Genomic DNA, 17,036 nt, shown 5'->3' with positions numbered 1-17,036 from the left:
CTCTGTCTGGCCATTGGTCTGGGGGTAGTATCCCAAAGAGAGGCAAACTGAGCCCCCCAGGGCATTGCATTCTATGGAGCCAAACTGGGGACTTCTGTTGGAGACCACATCACAGGAGATGCCATAGACCCAAGACGCGTAGAGTACTAGGAACTCGACAGTCTCTAACACAGACGGGAGCTTCAGCAAGGCGCCATCTTTGAAAAATAGTCAACAATTATAAGAATAACTGTATTTCCTCTCAAAGGAGATAGGCCTGTAACAAATGTGCGATGTGGGACCATAGGCTGGATAGCATGGGAAGAGGATGCAAATGATCAGCAGGAGCCCTGTTGCAGGTGCAGACGGAGCAGGCTGCAATAAGTTGCTTGGCATCTAGAAGAAGAGTAGGCCACCAATAGCATTGCTACGCAATCTAAAACCTCAGATCGTAGGTCGGAGTGACGTACAGTCAAAAGGGCAGCCACTCGGGAATGAAGTCTTCACAAATGCATTCAAAACTCTCTTCTTCAACTCGGCCATGATACTCTCTGGCAGTATGTCATCGGAAGGTGGAGAATAAAGTCTGGAGAGGGCAGGTAGGTAAGTGAGAAATCAAACCTGGCGAGGAATAGACCCCACTTTGGATGACGGGAATTAATTCTCCGGGTGGAGCGGACATAGGTCCGTCCAAACAGTGAACGTGTGAGTACAACTCTCTAAACAGTGCCTCCACTCCTGCAGAGCTGAAACTAAGGCCAGTAAGTCATTGTTGCAAATGTTGTAGTTCTTTCAGCTGGACTCAGGCCATGAGAAAAGAAGGGGCAGGAGTGCAAATTCTTGTCAAAAGGGGATCTTTGAGAGAGTACTGCTCACACTCTGAAATCGGGGGCATCAACCTCAACAAAATATTGGAGACTGGAATCAGGATGTGTTAGAACAGGTGCGGAAGTAAACACCTGTTTCAAAATATTGAATGCAGAGTCAGTCTCTGGGGTCTGCCTATATAGTGTAGGAATTGGCCAATCAACCACAGCCTGAATCTTGGCTAGATCAGCCTTCTCCAAAATGAACACCAAAAAAGGGCATGAAAAGAACATTTCTCGGCCTTTAAAAACCAAGGGTCTCTTGGAGCCATTGTAAAACCACCCTGGTGTGTTAGACATGTTCCTGGAGAGATTTGGAGAAGATTATTCATGTCATCGAGGTATCAAATACAAAACGACATTTACTCAACATTGGAAAATTACGGGGGCATTAGTGAAGCCAAAGGGCATAACTAAATATTTTAGATGCCCCATCAGGGTGTTGTAAAGGCAGTCTTCCATTTATATCCTTCCTTTATGCATATCAAGTGATAGGCATTATGGAGGTCCAATTTGATGAAGATATACCAGTGATTGTGAGTGAGTGGAGTAAAGGTGGCATCTTTAAGAGGCAGACGTTACCTATCCTTGGTGGGGATTTCATTAAGGCTGCAGTAATCAATGCAAAGTGTATCATTAGGTCTAGAATGTCCATCTTGTGTTTGGGTTTTGGATTTATTTTGTTCAGATAAAACAATTTTTTTTTGAACGGGTTGTATCCTTATAGACAAAAAATAAGCCTATCCTAACTGGAGAGGAAGATGGGTAAATTAGACCCGCAGCGAGAGATGAAATGTTCTCTTCCAGCATGTTTCTTTCTGGTTTGGTGAAGTTGTAAAGCTTTGAAGAGGCTAAACAGTAACCGGGAGCAGATTAATGGTACAGTTATCAGGACGATAAAGGAGCAAGTAAAGAGCCCAATCCTTACAAAACACAATGTAAATCAGAATCAGAATCATCTTTATTTGCCAAGTATGTCCAAAAAACACACAAGGAATTTGTCTCCGCTAGTTGGAGCCGCTCTAGTCCGACAAGAGACAGTCAATTGACAGAGAACACTTTGAGACATAGACAAAAAAAAGCAATAAAGGGGTAATAGCTATCTGGTAATGCCGGTACATTTTATAAAAAAAATTGTTTTGACAATTGTGCAAAAGATGCAGAGTCCTCTAGCACTTAGAGCAGTTCGAATGACTAATATTGCAATAGTCCGGTGCAATGACCATTGTGCAAAGGGCGCCGAGACTTCAAGGAATGTATGCAGTTTATCATGATACTCGGGACAGCAGATAAGTCAGTAGACTCAACAGATTTAGTGCCTGTGGAGGAAGCGGAAGTAACAGCTGAACAAAGACATATGAGTGATAATATATACTCTATCTAGTGAGGCCAGGTTTGGAACAGTCAGTTTGCCGATTGTGTAATTTGAGCCAGGTGACACCGAGGACAACAGGAGCTGACTGAAAGGGAATGATGAAAATGTATCCGTTTTAAGAAAACAAACTGACAGAAGATGAACATTTTAAGCATGAACCTCCTTGGGTTTTATAGTTTTAGCAGAGCAATGAGATAACGTTAAACAAATCTGAGTCCATAAGACTCTCGCCGGCCCTTGAGTCTACCAACATCAGAAAAGGAATCTCCACAGCGAAGAGTTGAAGTCGTCTGGTGGACGGATCAGTTGAAGAGCAACTAACAACTGTTGAGCCTCTGGTAGGTAGTGTAGGACGAACTAGACATCCAGGCAGGTAGATGTCGACTACCCTCTGTGATAGGAAGCCTGTTTCCACCCAGCTGCATGGGCTTGCCGACGAGGTCCTACAGAGCGTTTGGATGACGTCATAGTGAGGGTTCTTCGGCGGCAGGTCGATCCAGCAAGTAACAGCAGCATGAAGAGCCCCACTCTGTCACTCTTCCTCACACGGTTCTCCAGACAGATAGCCAGCGAGATGTGGTCCTCCAGCAATTAAATCTCATCTAGGGCTGCAAGTTCATCCTTGACCTCATCTGCTCTTTGCCACCAAAATGCAGAAGTTGACATAAAATTTTGCAATGAATAACTTGCCGTGTAGCAGTCTGTTACCGGCCTCCCGACGCTAAAGTTGGTGGTCAAAAGCTGTAATATCAATATACACAGCTTTACCAGACAGGAGTCTCATCATAAACACTATTTTAGCTTTGTCCCGGGAGTAAGTTAACGGCTGTTTATTTAAGACAAGGTTGAATTGATGTAAAAAAATTTCCACAGTTACCCAATTCCCTGGAGTATCTGGCTCGGTGTGGAATTTTTAATTCCTTGTAGTCCCATAACCCGCATGGCGGTGGAGAGGTATGAGAAAAAAAACAGAGGAGGACGGAGCGTCGTCAGAGTTAGCAGGCATAGCTTAGTGTGGCTAGCTTGGAACATGCATGGTCCACTTGTGTCCCCAGGATGCCCGTATTAAAGAAAGGCTCTGAAGAGCGTCTATAATTTCCAGCAAGGACTGCTTTTTATAATGACTCAGTTTGCACAGGATCCATTTTATGGCCAGATTATTCAGTAACAATATGTTACTGGTTGGACACCAAAGCAGAGTGTTGAAGGAGGAAGTGTTCTTATTCCAATAAATGATTAAATGAGAAAAAGTGGCAACATAAAGTGCTACTAATGAGAAGGAAGAATAATCTTAAAGTACCAAAATTAAACACTAATAAAGATAAATGCCTGCTAATATTCTCGTTCATCCAGGTCATTTCATTCCCAGGGCATTGAATCAAACACAATTAGATTGTTTTGCCTCTCATCCTAGTAGGCTATATCAGTCCATTCACATCGAAAAAATAGGACAGCTCTAGCCTGAGTGTTGGTGTGTAAACCCAGCTAGTTATCCCCTAAATTAGAGGTACGCCCCAACCATGAATTAATAAACATAAAGCACTACCAAAGCGCTACTAAGTGTAGGAAAAATAGTGTTTAAAAAGTACAAAGGAAAAATAAATAAACAAGTGCGTGTTGCGCTACTTGGGGAAAACAAAGAAAAGCACATTGACGAGCCAACTGACAGACAAAACAAAATTCAGAGTAGATCATGACATTTGGCTTAGATTCTTCAGTTTCTGACCATGTCTTTTCATATAATTGTGAATAATGTGAAATGCAAATACATCACTTTTGTTTGATATTGACATACTGACTGATATTGACAAATCTCCACTGTCTCAGGGGCCTCCTGGAATCCCGGGACTTCCTGGAGTGACAGGTCGCACCGGGGAGCCGGTAAGACGCCGATTCTAATTGAGATCTGTTAAAAAATATATAGTGTTATGACGTTATGACAAAATGTGATTGCTGAATGAAAAGTTTCCTGTTTTGTTATATTTACAGGGGCTCATGGGTCGTCCTGGTCCAATGGGGCAAACAGGATCTAAAGGGGAAAGAGTAAAGTTTTTTTAATTCAGTGTTACTCTTCATTATTTTTTATTTCATTCATGTATGTCCCTAAATTACAATGTTATTATTTACAACTGTTTTCTTTTTGTTTTTTTTATGTATTATTTTAATGTTAATGGATTTAATCAGTTTTTCTTTTACCAGATTTCTCAAAAAATAATTTCTGGTTTATAAATGGCAGGGGAATGAAGGACCTCCTGGTCGACCAGGCCTCCCAGGACCTCCAGTAAGTTATCAGACAAACAATTTGACATAATATTTAATAGGAATTCATTGTAAATGGTCCATTTAGGTTGATTTTTCAATTATTTGTCAATTTTAGATGATGCAAACTACTGAATAAAATAGAAATCTATAGTCAAAGAGAACAACAATGTATCCAATCACATCCTCCAATTGTTTGATCCTGTATGCACCATGAATTCTTCAACAACACAATCAGGCTCTTTTAATAACCTTGAATGGTTAATAGTAAATAAATACAAGTACAAATTAAAGTAAGAACTACTATTTTTGAACTATCTCCAGTACTGTTGTACACAAAAAATGAATGTGAATGTGATCCAAGTCTTAAAAACCAACAATCAAAGATCACAGTCCCTTTTTAAACAGAAGTCAAATGTGCAGCAGTCTGACAGAGGTCAAGAATGAGCAAACTTCCTCCCATCTGAATGTCCCCCCCCCAAAAAAAAAAAAAAAAAAAAAATATGATTATTTAAAGTTTTATGCCATGCCATCATATTTTTTGATAATCTTTGATGTTCCTTCATCGGGTTTGCAAGATAATTTAGGTTGAAAATGCCCAGGAAGGCCTTTTTCAAGCTATTCGAGTTGGTCTTTTTCACCTCACAATTGAGACAGCTGGATTTTGAAGCGGGTGGCATGGTGGCGACTGGTTAGCACATCTGCTTCACAGTTCTGAGGACCCAGGTTTCCTGTGTGGGGTTTGCATGTTCTCCCCGTGCCTGCATCGGTTTCCTCTCTCCGGGTACTCTGTTTCCTCCCACGTCCCAAAAACATGCACGGTAGGTTAACTGCCTAGACTAAAGACTAAGACTAAATTGCCCGTAGGTGTGAATGTGAGTGAGAATGATTGTTTATATGGCCCCTGCGATTGGCTGGCGACCGGTTCAGGGTGTACCCCGCCTCTCGCCCAAAGATAGCTGGGATAGGCTCCAGCACGCCCGCGACACTAGTGAAGATAAGCGTTATGAAAAATGGATGGATAGATGGAATTTATTCCTCAAGTCATCTGAGTTTGGCATGTGATGCAAAGCTTTGCACAAGCTTTGTCACTCAGCCACTTTTCCTGAGATGAGTGAGTGGGTACCTACCACGAAGTGGGCAGGTACTTGAATATTAATTGACGAAACTACATCACAACGACAGCGATTTCAAATACACCTGTTTTGCAAGCAGTTTGATGTTCAAAGGCTATTGCATTCAATCGACAAACCGCATAGTGTCAAAATTAAACTATTTCACAGACTCATTTTGATCTATGTTATGTATAAAACAATATTAACAAAAATTGCCTTTTGATGGCATGGTACCGTTTATCATCACGCACTTTGCTCTCTACTGGATATATACTTCCTGATTGATTCTAACATGCCCTCTTTTATGTTTTTTTAATTGATATTTAATTGTTATTTTTAAAAATGTAGTTTTAGTTGTGAATCAGCAGACTGAAAAGATCTCAACAAAGTTTTCATTCAGGACACATGACTGCCTTGACATGTCTTCTAGTGACCTTGAGTATGCTTTATTTCAGTATTTAGTGCAAGACGAGAGCAAAAAATGACAAACAAGTACAAATATGATGACATTGTGATGACCCACTTGCTGGCAATGAACCATGTTCGCTTCCTCTAAAAGGCCAGTGAGTAAGCGCTTCCAAACCCAATCTATAATTCATCAGGCATCCCCTTGAACTTGCCTTACACCCCCACACACCCTGGCCTCATAAAGTGCATTCTGGGAGGACAAGGATTGGCTCAGTGGCCTGAAAAGGGCACAGGCATCCACTTGCCTCTAAATGAGCACCTTAACTCTCTTTCGGTTTTAAAAGATTTCATTCACCGATCTAAAACAGGCAAAAAATAAGTTTGTATTGGAACACGGTCCTAAGAAGTCTAGGATGTACCCTCATTCTCACTCCTCAAAGTTGTTCTCACTTCTTGGAATACGTTAGTGTAAGTAAAGTTCGCAGTTCTGCTTTTATTCTGTTCTCACCCATCTCCACCTCATTGTCAAATCACCAAATGAGGTATTGATTGCTCCCATGTAGCGTTCAAAGGCTTGGCAGTAAATACCTGTCTGGGGCATACTGTACAAACTTGATGCTTAAGAATCTCAGTAAGGAAGCTCTGTGGTATGAAATGTGATGTGATTTACTGCTGGTTGTGTTTTAGGGGGTACCCTATGTGGAGGGCAATGGGATGAGCAGTCTGTACAAGCTGCAGGTAAAGACCTTTACTCATTGTCGCTGTGATACAGTGACGCAGTGCAATGCCATCAATCATTTTAGTAGGAAAAAATCTACGCCTGTGGTTAAACATTCGTTTGACCCATATTGTGGAATAGAAAGCCATAAAGTCAAAATCATATCTTTTCAGAGTGGTGGAGCTATTTTAGGACCCCCTGGGGCTCCTGGGGCTCCGGTAAGTATAATCGTCATTATGCCTGAAGTGATTCCTTCAAAGTGCACGGTGGAGAAACATCAGGAGACAGACATGTTGGTTCTAGAGAGCTGCATAAGAAAAAAAAAAACATCGGCCCTCCGGTATTATCTCGGCTTCTGAGGCCCTCATATCACACTCAGTCACATTCATTGAGTGCTGCTGCTGCTTGGTGGGTTAAGGCTAAGAGGCCCCTTGATTCTCAGACGGGTATCTTTGACCTGCCCCGGGATGCACAAAACATCAGCAATTTGCAAATGGAAGTCAGAGTTCAGTCACACAGTGCGAAGCCAAAATGGCCCGCTTTGAAATTCCCCTTGCACTGCTGTTCCTTATCAGACAGTTTGTAATCTCTTCAGACCCAGGGAGACATCCAATCAAAGGCCCCACAGGGATCATACCTCCACAACACCTAAGGGCGACAGGAAGAAAAAAAACTAAATCTCTATGAACCACAGTTAAATCTTAAGGATTTCTCTCCCTGTGCTGCCTACTTCATAGACTAGCTTCAATTTTGGTAATTTACATGGAGCACACTGCAAATTCAATTCAAATGTTCCAAACGTGAGATTTTCCTGTAGCATACTGCAAATGTGCTGAATTACCTGTTCCATACAAAATGATAGACATGTAGCACACTGCAAACATGATCCAAACCAGAGTATTCATGTAAAGCGGACTGAAAACATTTAACTGATTTAAATGTAATACATTGGAAATATTTACATTTCCAAATATGATGAAGCACATGGCAAACATGATCCAGAGAGACATAAACACACTGCAAACATTATGATACACATTTGATATCATGACATGCATGGTCCAAGTATGATGATTTACATGTAGCACATTGTAAGCATTATCATTTACATTTTCCAAACAGGATGTTTTACATAAAGCACACCACAAACATGAATCACACAACAATGATTCATGTATAGTGCACCGCAATCATTATGATTTTCGTCACAGGTGTCAAACTCAAGGCCCAGGGTCCAGAGCCGGCCTGCCATGTAATTTAATGTGGGCCACTGAAGCAAATTATGTGCGTCTACGTCCATTTTTATTTTTATTTTAGAATAAATTGAACAATAGTTTAACAATCTATTTGCCTTGGCTCCTGATTTCAAATGGTTGTCCATAAATTTATGTCTGTAAGAATATGATGAGACAATTGTACATTTTGGCGGCACGGTGGCCGACTGGTTAGAGCGTCAGCCTCACAGTTCTGAGGACCCAGGTTTAGTCCCTGGCCCCGCATGTGTGGATTTTGCATGTTCTCCCCGTGCCTGCGTGGGTTTTCTCCGGGCACTCCGGTTTCCTCCCACATCCCAAAAACATGCATTAATTGGAGATTCTAAATTGCCCGTAGGCATGACTGTGAGTGCGAATGGTTGTTTGTTTCTATGTGCCCTGCGATTGGCTGGCAACCAGTACAGGGTGTACCCCGCCTCCTGCCCGATGACAGCTGGGATAGGCTCCAGCACGCCCGCGACCCTAGTGAGGAGAAGCGGTGAAGAAAATGGATGGATGGATGGAATTGTACATTTTTATGATTTTACAGATATATTGGCCCTTTGAGGGAAACTATAACTACAATGTGGACCGCAACAAAAATTAGTCTGACTCACCTGGTTTACATTTCCAAATATGATGAACTTACTTGGAGTAATACACTGCAAATATGATTTGCAATTTTGAAACATGATCACTTTTATGTTCCATGCACACTTAGCACATTGCACACCTGAGGATTTACATTTTAAACAAAAAATATTAACTTTGTAAATGCATTTTTAAAATGTATTTAGCTCTTGTGTTGAATATCATTTGATTGAGCAAGTGGTCAATAATGTTATTGCTCAAAGGTGCATCCTGTAAGTTTCAATAACTAGTGTAGACAGTATCAGAATACCACTTTAGTCCATATACATGATTTTTATGAGTAATTGTCATATTTATCTGTCTTTTTTTAAGGGCCCCAAAGGAGATGAAGGACTTGCAGTGAGTTGAAACTTTTTTTTTTCTTCTATGAACTAATTATTGTTTATTTGATGTTTGTTTAAAGTCAAGCTAGAGTTGTCAGTTTATTTCTATCAAGGTGCGTACTCACTATATACCGGTAAGTCAATGCACTCTGAAGCCTCCGACTGTCAAACTCCAGTACACACACAAGTTATTATGTCTCCTGAAAATATGAAATAGTAGGACCACGTTGTCTTGCCAGTGGGAACCCATGAATCTTCTACGCTCTTCAAATGGCCCTCTATAGGACCCCCACCTTCTTCCTACTGATGCCTGAAAACAATCCACACAGATGTGGAAACAACTCTGTTCCTGCCATCATTGTGAATTCTTTATTCGCATGGGGCAAATTGTAGATTTTATTGTTTTGTTGCACTGTGATTTTTCACCAGGATGTTAATTTGACATTTTAATAAATTGTGTGAGCAGCACCAGTGCTATGGTAAAATTGCCTCAATCCGTCTCACAGCTGATCCCCCTGACTGCCCCGCTCTTCCCTTAACTGAGCTCCCTTACTCCTGACAATCTACATGTGTGACAATTACCTGCACAATCCATCTATGTCAGCACCAGTTGCCCCTCTTTTCCATGTAATGGCGTTTCTTCATGGCAGCTTGAACAAAATGAGCTCAATAGAGGCCATCTCTTGTTCATGCAGCTGCAAATAGCTTTCTATTTTCAGGGCACAAAGTAAGCCTGATTGGGAATTTTAAAATGGGGCGGCTCTTTCTCCGTCTCATCTACAGCCCACAAATTCTGACAGCACATGCCATAGATCATATAATATAATGGACTGAGCCTGAAGTATTCTCCCCTCAGGATCATCTTCATATTGACGTGTGAGGGCTTGTATGAATACCCGACCATGTGCTGAGAGCAGAGATCGAACCGTGTGACATCCTGCGTCATGCAGAATTTAATTTACTGTGAGCCACGTATTTTATCTGTATTTGATGTCCTAACAGTTACTGACAGCCATAAAATAACCACACCTTCCAAGAGCTCTTCAATTGCACTAATAAGACAGCGAGACCAAAATAGCATCAGAGTGGATGAAACCAATTTTAGTATTCATGAAAAATGACTTATTTTATTTTTTTCAATGTTTACACAGCTAAGTGTGTCTTTTTTTACTACTTGTAGGGGGAACCAGGGCTCATGGGTTTACCGGGGCTTGAAGGTCTACCAGGTGCTAAGGTAAGCAAAAGTATCTCATAAAAGTGACAATAAAACTTACAAAGAAAGTGATTATCAGTTCTCTGTTGTACTTAATTGGATAACTGCTCTAATATAAAATTCATACAGTTAAGACTAAATGCTTTCCGTGGCTAAATTTTGAGTTGAAGACATTTACCATTTTAATATTTTTTTTATTTATTTTGAAAATGGCACAAATTTCAATGTTTTTTTCTTGTAAAAGAAATACAATGTATTAACTGGTTTGACATGTTTGCCTTTTGGACAATGTGTTCGTTACTCTCAGTCCTTCAGCTTGAAGTTACATATTTAGACATTCAACAGCACAATATAAGAAGTGATGTTCTCTATGGTGATTGTCTTGACAGTTTGCAGCAAAGAATTTGAACCAGTAAGTGACAAAGCAAACAATTAGTGATGCTTATTAGTCAAGGTGTGCAATGTGTGTTCTCCTCAGTGAATTTGCCAACCCAAGCATATTCACTGATTTATTTTTACAACCGTGGTTTAAAAGTTACACTTTCACCACTAAAGGGGAGCAGAGCACCAAAATAAAATCATTTATCATGAAGTCATAATTTATGGTAATATATGACATTCACCAGGCCCTGTCGTACAGGGTAAGAAGGATCACAACAGACAGAGCGAGTGTTGTAAGTCTACTTCTTGTAGCTACCAATCAGAAGCTCTTTTCTACTAAAATATAATCACATGAAACTTCTTATATCAAAATCATTATGCAGAAGTTCCTGCTGTGGTGACGAGGTGGACCATTTTTTTCTTTGTATTATCATAACCGAAAAACATTCAAAGAAGAGACATGCAGTGTTTATCAAGTCCGTTAAGAGGTTCTTTGGTTCAGATAATCTTTATCACCTGTTGTGATGGTGAATAGAAATCATGTTGTTTTCAAGTTGTGTTTCATGTGCTGTCCTATTGTCAGACACATGACAATGATGCATTGTTGTGGAGGAACACAGCACTACACTATGTACTATAATATCTATTCTATATGCACTGTGTGTCTGAGATGACAGAAATGTTTCCTTCAGGGTGATGTTGGTCTGTCTGGTCCACCTGGAATACCAGGCCCTACAGTAAGTTGGTTCCTTTCATTCATAGTTATTGGTCAATTGATTAGGTACACCTGCACTATCCATTAATTTTCTTTAGTGTTTGTCCTAGGTGAGCTGGCGCCTATCCCAGCTGACTTTGGACAAGCGGTCGGGTACACACTGGCCTCTTCACCAGTCAATCGCCGGGCATATATAGACAATCAACTATTCACATTCACCTCTACAGGCAATTTAGCGTTTCCAACTAACCTTGCATGCATGTTTTTGTAATGTGGGATAAGGCCAGAGTACGTGGAGAAAACCCATGCAAGCACAGGGACAATATGCAAACTCCATACAGGAAGGCCTGAGGCAACATTTGAACCCCAGACCACACGACTGTGAGGCAGAAATGCTAACTCTGTAGCTAATGGGATCAAATACTGTATAAAATCTGTATAAAATATGCAGATGTACACAACATTGTGGCCGTTGTGGGTTCATGCCAACTCTTTTCTCAGCTTGATCATCTGTGTTGTTGTTTCAAGGTTCCATAACACTACACAAGATTATTACGAGATCAGCTACAGCGGATATAAAATGTTTACACACCAAATTCTTTTTTTTATTATTCTGTGACGTAAAAAAATGAGGGCAAGGTAAATTGTTTTAAATCGTCTTTTTCCATTGTAATGTGAAAAAACTTAAATCTTCTTGAGAGGGAAAATAAAAAATAAACAATGGAGAGAATGAGTTTGTGTGTGACACCCTCTTCTAACTGCGGATGTGGATGTGTTTAGAGTCAGCCTATCATATTCCATTTCAAGCATTCCATTTTTAAATGGAAATTGGCGCACACCTGCCATTCATTTAAATTTACCAAACTACAAACTTGTTCTAGCAGGCTTTTCCTGACCATTTTTTACTTTCTACCAGAAGCCTGAAGGGTTTGTGCTAAATCTAACTAGTATTTGAAACTCTTCACAATGTCAAGTTCTTGGTAATTTCACTGTTGTGCCATATTTTCTCCACTTAACTGTCTTCACTGTGTTCCATGGTATATTTAATGCCTTGTATATATCTTTTGTACCTTTTGCCTGACCCATAACTTTGATCCGTGAGATACCTCTGATACTGTGGAAGCTCCCTATGGACCATGCCTTGTGCCCTAAGATGTGATGACAAAAATGTCAGGAAAGCTTGCTAGAGCAGCAGAACCTTATTTGGGTTAATCAGAGGCACTTTAAATGGTGGCAGGTGTGCGTTGACTCGCATTTAACATGAGTTTGAATGTGATTGGTTAATTATGAACACAGTCACATACCCATTTATAAGACACTTCTCATTTAGTTTTCCACTTTCTAAAAGATTGTTGTTGTTTTTCCAATGAGTTGTACAGTTTATAGGTTACATTAATGGAGGGAAAAGTTATGTAATGATTTATCTTGGTCTCATTTTTCATACATTTGCATTGCATTTGAATAGGGGTGCATAGACATATCCACTGGATAACCAGTGGTGTGTTTGTGCTCTGCAGCTTGGTTCTATTATAAATGAGGGGCTGCAGAGTTGAGTCATATATGACACCATTGAAGTTCTGTCAAACACTGACAAATTCTTTTCTTTTGCCTTTGATTGACAGGGGAAACCCGGCCCGCGGGGAGAACCAGGGATCCCAGGAGAGCCGGTGAGCGGCAGACTTCAACTCTCTTTGAGCTGTCAATCCACACGTCATTCCTTTATCACTGCCGACTGACATGATGGCTCTTCTCTGTTCTCTGACAGGGTCAGAGGGGGCCACTTGGAGAGACGGGGTTCCCGGGACCCGAGGGACCACAAGGTGTTGCTGTAAGGATCTACATGTATTCTATTGGCCTGCCCTTATAATCACAGCTAAGATGCTCCCAAAGCAACATAGTGAGAATGTCCAGGCTGTAAATCTGTTTTTTGGCCAAACAGTGGCCTTTTCAGTACTTCAGAAGGTGTTGTTTCACCATTGATATAAAAAATATATGATACAAGAAAAACTGCTAAAAAAAAATTCCACCACATTTAGATTATTACATCCCTCGATGTAATTACCATAAAAGACGATTTCTGTAATTTTCCCTCTACAAGTGTACAATGGAAGCACATTTGCCAGCCAACCAGAATCATTGAGATATCCCATTAAATTGGAGATTAGCAGAGGTGCAGTGGCGCTGATCTAGTCGAAGGAGCTGATACAAAATGTCTTTGTTTGTGTTGCGCTCCTTTGAGCAGGGCAGACCTGGAAAAGATGGAACTCCCGGCTACAAGGTGAGTTGTGCGCACGCCATCAAAATCCCCTTATAGACGACGGTGCTTTACATCCGGCGAGTTGCAGGGAGCTGGCACAGCAGATTTTTATCCCAACCGTACCTCTTTCAAGCTACCTGAGTGCATTAAACCAATTTGCATACATTGTTTAACATTTTAATGATTACGCTAAATGGAAGCCTGCAGATGTAGGACTTTGTTGATTTTTAGTCCTTTAAGTCCAAAAACAGCTCATGCTTGCAGGCAATTATTACTTGTTTTAATGAAAGACAGACGAGATTCTATTTGATAACTCATCCCATTTATTAGACATTTCCTGAGAAATCATACAGAGACGGCATGCGGCATGCAGAACTCGTTGCACATTTTCCCTTTTTATTTACAATATTATGTCACCTAGCACACTAATGACTGCCCCAATAGTTTATTGTCTTCGTCTGATTATTAGTTAATATACCTCCAGAATAATCTCAGCCCTGCACTGTCTTGTTACATCTGACTACCCTGCCGTCCGGCTGGTTTTTGGTAGAGAAACAGTGCCATCTAGCAGGTGGCTTTACTCCTCTCGCTCGACTGCCTTAGATTTGTGGTTTAATGTAAATCTCTGGGAAGCAAGTCAATGGGCAAGACGAAAGATTTAAAGCACCCACTAGGCTTTAGGGAATAGGGAGTGGTTACGATTAAAGAAGGTAAGGGGAGTATTGCCCCACTTAAAAAATACACATCACATGCCAGACTATCTTGTGTGGCTCCTTTAATCTGGCTAGAAATGGATACAAGGATGCCCCCATGGGTGTTTCAGAGAGTGAAAAGAAAGCAAGGAAAGCAATGAAGGTGTGGTTGGAAGACACAAGATGTTGTGACATGCAGCTCGAGAACTCGGTGTTTTTTCTCCCTGCTCCTGCATACAGTAAAGTAGAACGAAGCCAACAGGAGTGATGCAGAGGAGCCATGACATTGTAGAAGGTGAAAGACTGCGGGAAGCTAGACAAACAATACACCTGGGCTGGGTAATAAGCAATCAGTTCTCATTATCTTGGGAAAAGGCTGCATCTCTGTCACTTAAAACTTTGTCCCTGTTTTTGTTCAGCTTGTGAATATCTGCAATATTGTACACAAGGATTTAAATTGATTAATTATTATACATACTGTATACCTGTATGTATTATGTAATAGGAATTGTGCATTGTGTGGCGTAATGAATGTTAGCATTGAGAAGGCTAAGAATACATCATTTTTGTATCCTTAGTTTTCGAACCCCAATCCAATGAAGTTGGGACGTTGTGCAAAATGTAAATAAAAACAGAATACAATGATTTGCAAATCGTTTTCAACCTATATTGACTCGAATGCACTACAACAAGATATTTAATGTTCAAACTGATGAATGTTATTTACTTTTTGCCAAATATTCTCTTGTTTTGAATTTGATGCCTCCAACATGTTCCAAAAAAGCTGGGACACGGCCAACTGGGAAAGTTGAGGAATGCTCAAAAATACCTGTTTGGAACATTCCACAGGTGACCAGGTTAATTGGAAACAGGTGAGTGTCATGATTGTGTAATAAAGGAGCATCCCCAAAAGGCTCAGTTGTTCACAAGCAAGAATGGGCCGGGGTTCACCACTTTGTGAGCAACTTTGTGAGCAAATAGTCTGACAGTTTAAAACAACATTTCTCAATGTACAACTGCAAGGGATCTATGGGCCATACTATAATTCAGAGAATCGAGAGAAATCTCTGCACGTCAGCGTCAAGGCCAAAAAGTAACATTTGAATGCCTGTAACCTTCGATCCCTCAGGTGGCACTGTCATCATTGTGTAAAGGATATTGCCACATTGGCTCAGGAACACTTCAGAAAACTATTGTCAGTTAACACAGTTCGTCGCTACGCCTACAAATTCAAGTTTAAACTCTACCATGGAAAGCAAAAGCCATATGTCAACAACACGCAGAAACGTAGCTAGCTTCTATGGGCCCAAGCGCATTTGAGACGGATTGACGCAAAGTGGAAAAGTGTGCTGTGGTCTGACGAGTCCATATTTAAAATTGTTTTTGGAAATTGTGGACTTCGTTTCCTCCGGGCCAAAGACGAAAAGGACCATCCGGATTGTTATCAACGCAAAGTTCAAAAGCCAACATCTGTGATGGTATGAGTGGGTGTGTTAGTGTCCATGGCATGGGATACTTGCACATCTTTGAAGGCACCATTGATGCTGAAATGTACATACAGGTTTTGGAGCAACATATGCTGCCATCCAAGCAACGTCTTTTTTCAGGGACGTCCCTGCTTATTTCAGCAAGACAATGCCAAGCCGCATGCTGCACGTGTTACAACAACGTGGCTTCGTAGTAAAAGAGTGTGACTACTAGACTGGCCTGCCAGGAGTCCAGATTTCCCTCCTATTAAAAATGTGTGGCACATTATGAATCGCAAAATAAGACAATAGAGACCCCGGACTTTTGAGCAACTGGAATTGTATACCGGCAAGAATGGGAAGGAATTCCACCTACAAAGCTTAATTATTGTTCTCAGTTCCCAAATGCTTATTGAATGTTGTGAAAAAGAAAGGTGATGAAACCCAATGGTGAATGTGCCCCTGTCCCAGCTTTTTTGGAATATGCTGCAGGCATCAATTTCAAAATGAGTCAGTGTTTGAAAAAAAATACAATGAAGTTCATCAGTTTGAACATTAAAAATCTCATCTTTATAGTGTATTCATTTAAAATAGGTTGAAAAGGATTTGCAAATCATTGTATTCTGTCTTAATTCATGTTTTTATACAACATCCCAACTTCATTGGGAATTGGTTATGTGTTTAAATATGTTGTTTTACTGTGTTTTACTGTGATTTAAAGGGAGCGTCAGGGAGACAGGGGGACAGAGGATCCAAAGGTGAACGTGTAAGTAGCTTGATACCAGTTTTATTACCGAATATTGTAAGATGCATCTGGCTAACAGTCTGCTCTAGAGTGTTCTGGGTTCAAATCTTATAGCTCAATCAGGCGCATTCATGTTCTCCCCATTATTATATCAACTGATCACCAACTGGTGGTGAGTTGGCTCCGATGGTGGGGGAAGGCCCAAACGTATTGTGAGGGTCTGCTGGGAACGTCTGGCGGAATCCCCTGTCAGAAAGAGTTTCAACTCCCACCTCCGACAGAACTTAGCTCATGTTCCGGGGGAGACGGGGACAATGAGTCCGAGTGGACCATGTTCCGCGCCTCCATTGCTGAGGCGGCCGACCGGAGCTGTGGCCGTAAGGTGGTCGGTGCCTGTCGTGGCGGCAATCCCCGAACCCGTTGGTGGACACCAATGGTGAGGGATGCCGTCAAGCTGAAGAAGGAGTCCTATCGGGCCTTTTTGGCCTGTGGAACTCCTGAAGCAGCTGATGGGTACCGGCTGTCTGAGCGGAATGCAGCTTTGGTGGTCGCTGAAGCAAAAATTCGGGCATGGGAGGAGTTCGGTGAGGCCATGGAGAAAGACTTCCGGACGGCTTCGA

General features: G+C 41.2%; 1 protein-coding gene across 7 annotated transcripts in view; it reads left to right on the top strand.

Annotated features, from left to right (window-relative positions):
- The window catches only part of LOC133485892 (collagen alpha-1(XIX) chain-like), a 150,872-nt gene that overhangs the window by 114,856 nt on the left and 18,980 nt on the right, over positions 1 to 17,036 (top strand). For all 7 annotated transcript variants that reach the window (XM_061790269.1, XM_061790272.1, XM_061790273.1 and 4 more), the window contains 12 exons: positions 4,048 to 4,101; positions 4,210 to 4,263; positions 4,457 to 4,501; positions 6,690 to 6,740; positions 6,894 to 6,938; positions 8,937 to 8,963; positions 10,128 to 10,181; positions 11,234 to 11,278; positions 12,879 to 12,923; positions 13,022 to 13,084; positions 13,499 to 13,534; positions 16,393 to 16,437. In XM_061790269.1, coding sequence (XP_061646253.1) covers positions 4,048 to 4,101; positions 4,210 to 4,263; positions 4,457 to 4,501; positions 6,690 to 6,740; positions 6,894 to 6,938; positions 8,937 to 8,963; positions 10,128 to 10,181; positions 11,234 to 11,278; positions 12,879 to 12,923; positions 13,022 to 13,084; positions 13,499 to 13,534; positions 16,393 to 16,437 — 564 coding nt within the window. The remainder of the gene's footprint in view (positions 1 to 4,047; positions 4,102 to 4,209; positions 4,264 to 4,456; positions 4,502 to 6,689; positions 6,741 to 6,893; positions 6,939 to 8,936; positions 8,964 to 10,127; positions 10,182 to 11,233; positions 11,279 to 12,878; positions 12,924 to 13,021; positions 13,085 to 13,498; positions 13,535 to 16,392; positions 16,438 to 17,036) is intronic.

Source organism: Phyllopteryx taeniolatus, chromosome 11, assembly GCF_024500385.1.
Source record: "Phyllopteryx taeniolatus isolate TA_2022b chromosome 11, UOR_Ptae_1.2, whole genome shotgun sequence".
Classification (NCBI taxonomy): Eukaryota; Metazoa; Chordata; class Actinopteri; order Syngnathiformes; family Syngnathidae; genus Phyllopteryx; species Phyllopteryx taeniolatus.
The sequence above is the reverse complement of the archived record's forward strand: the minus strand, read 5'-3'. Positions and strand labels throughout refer to the sequence as shown.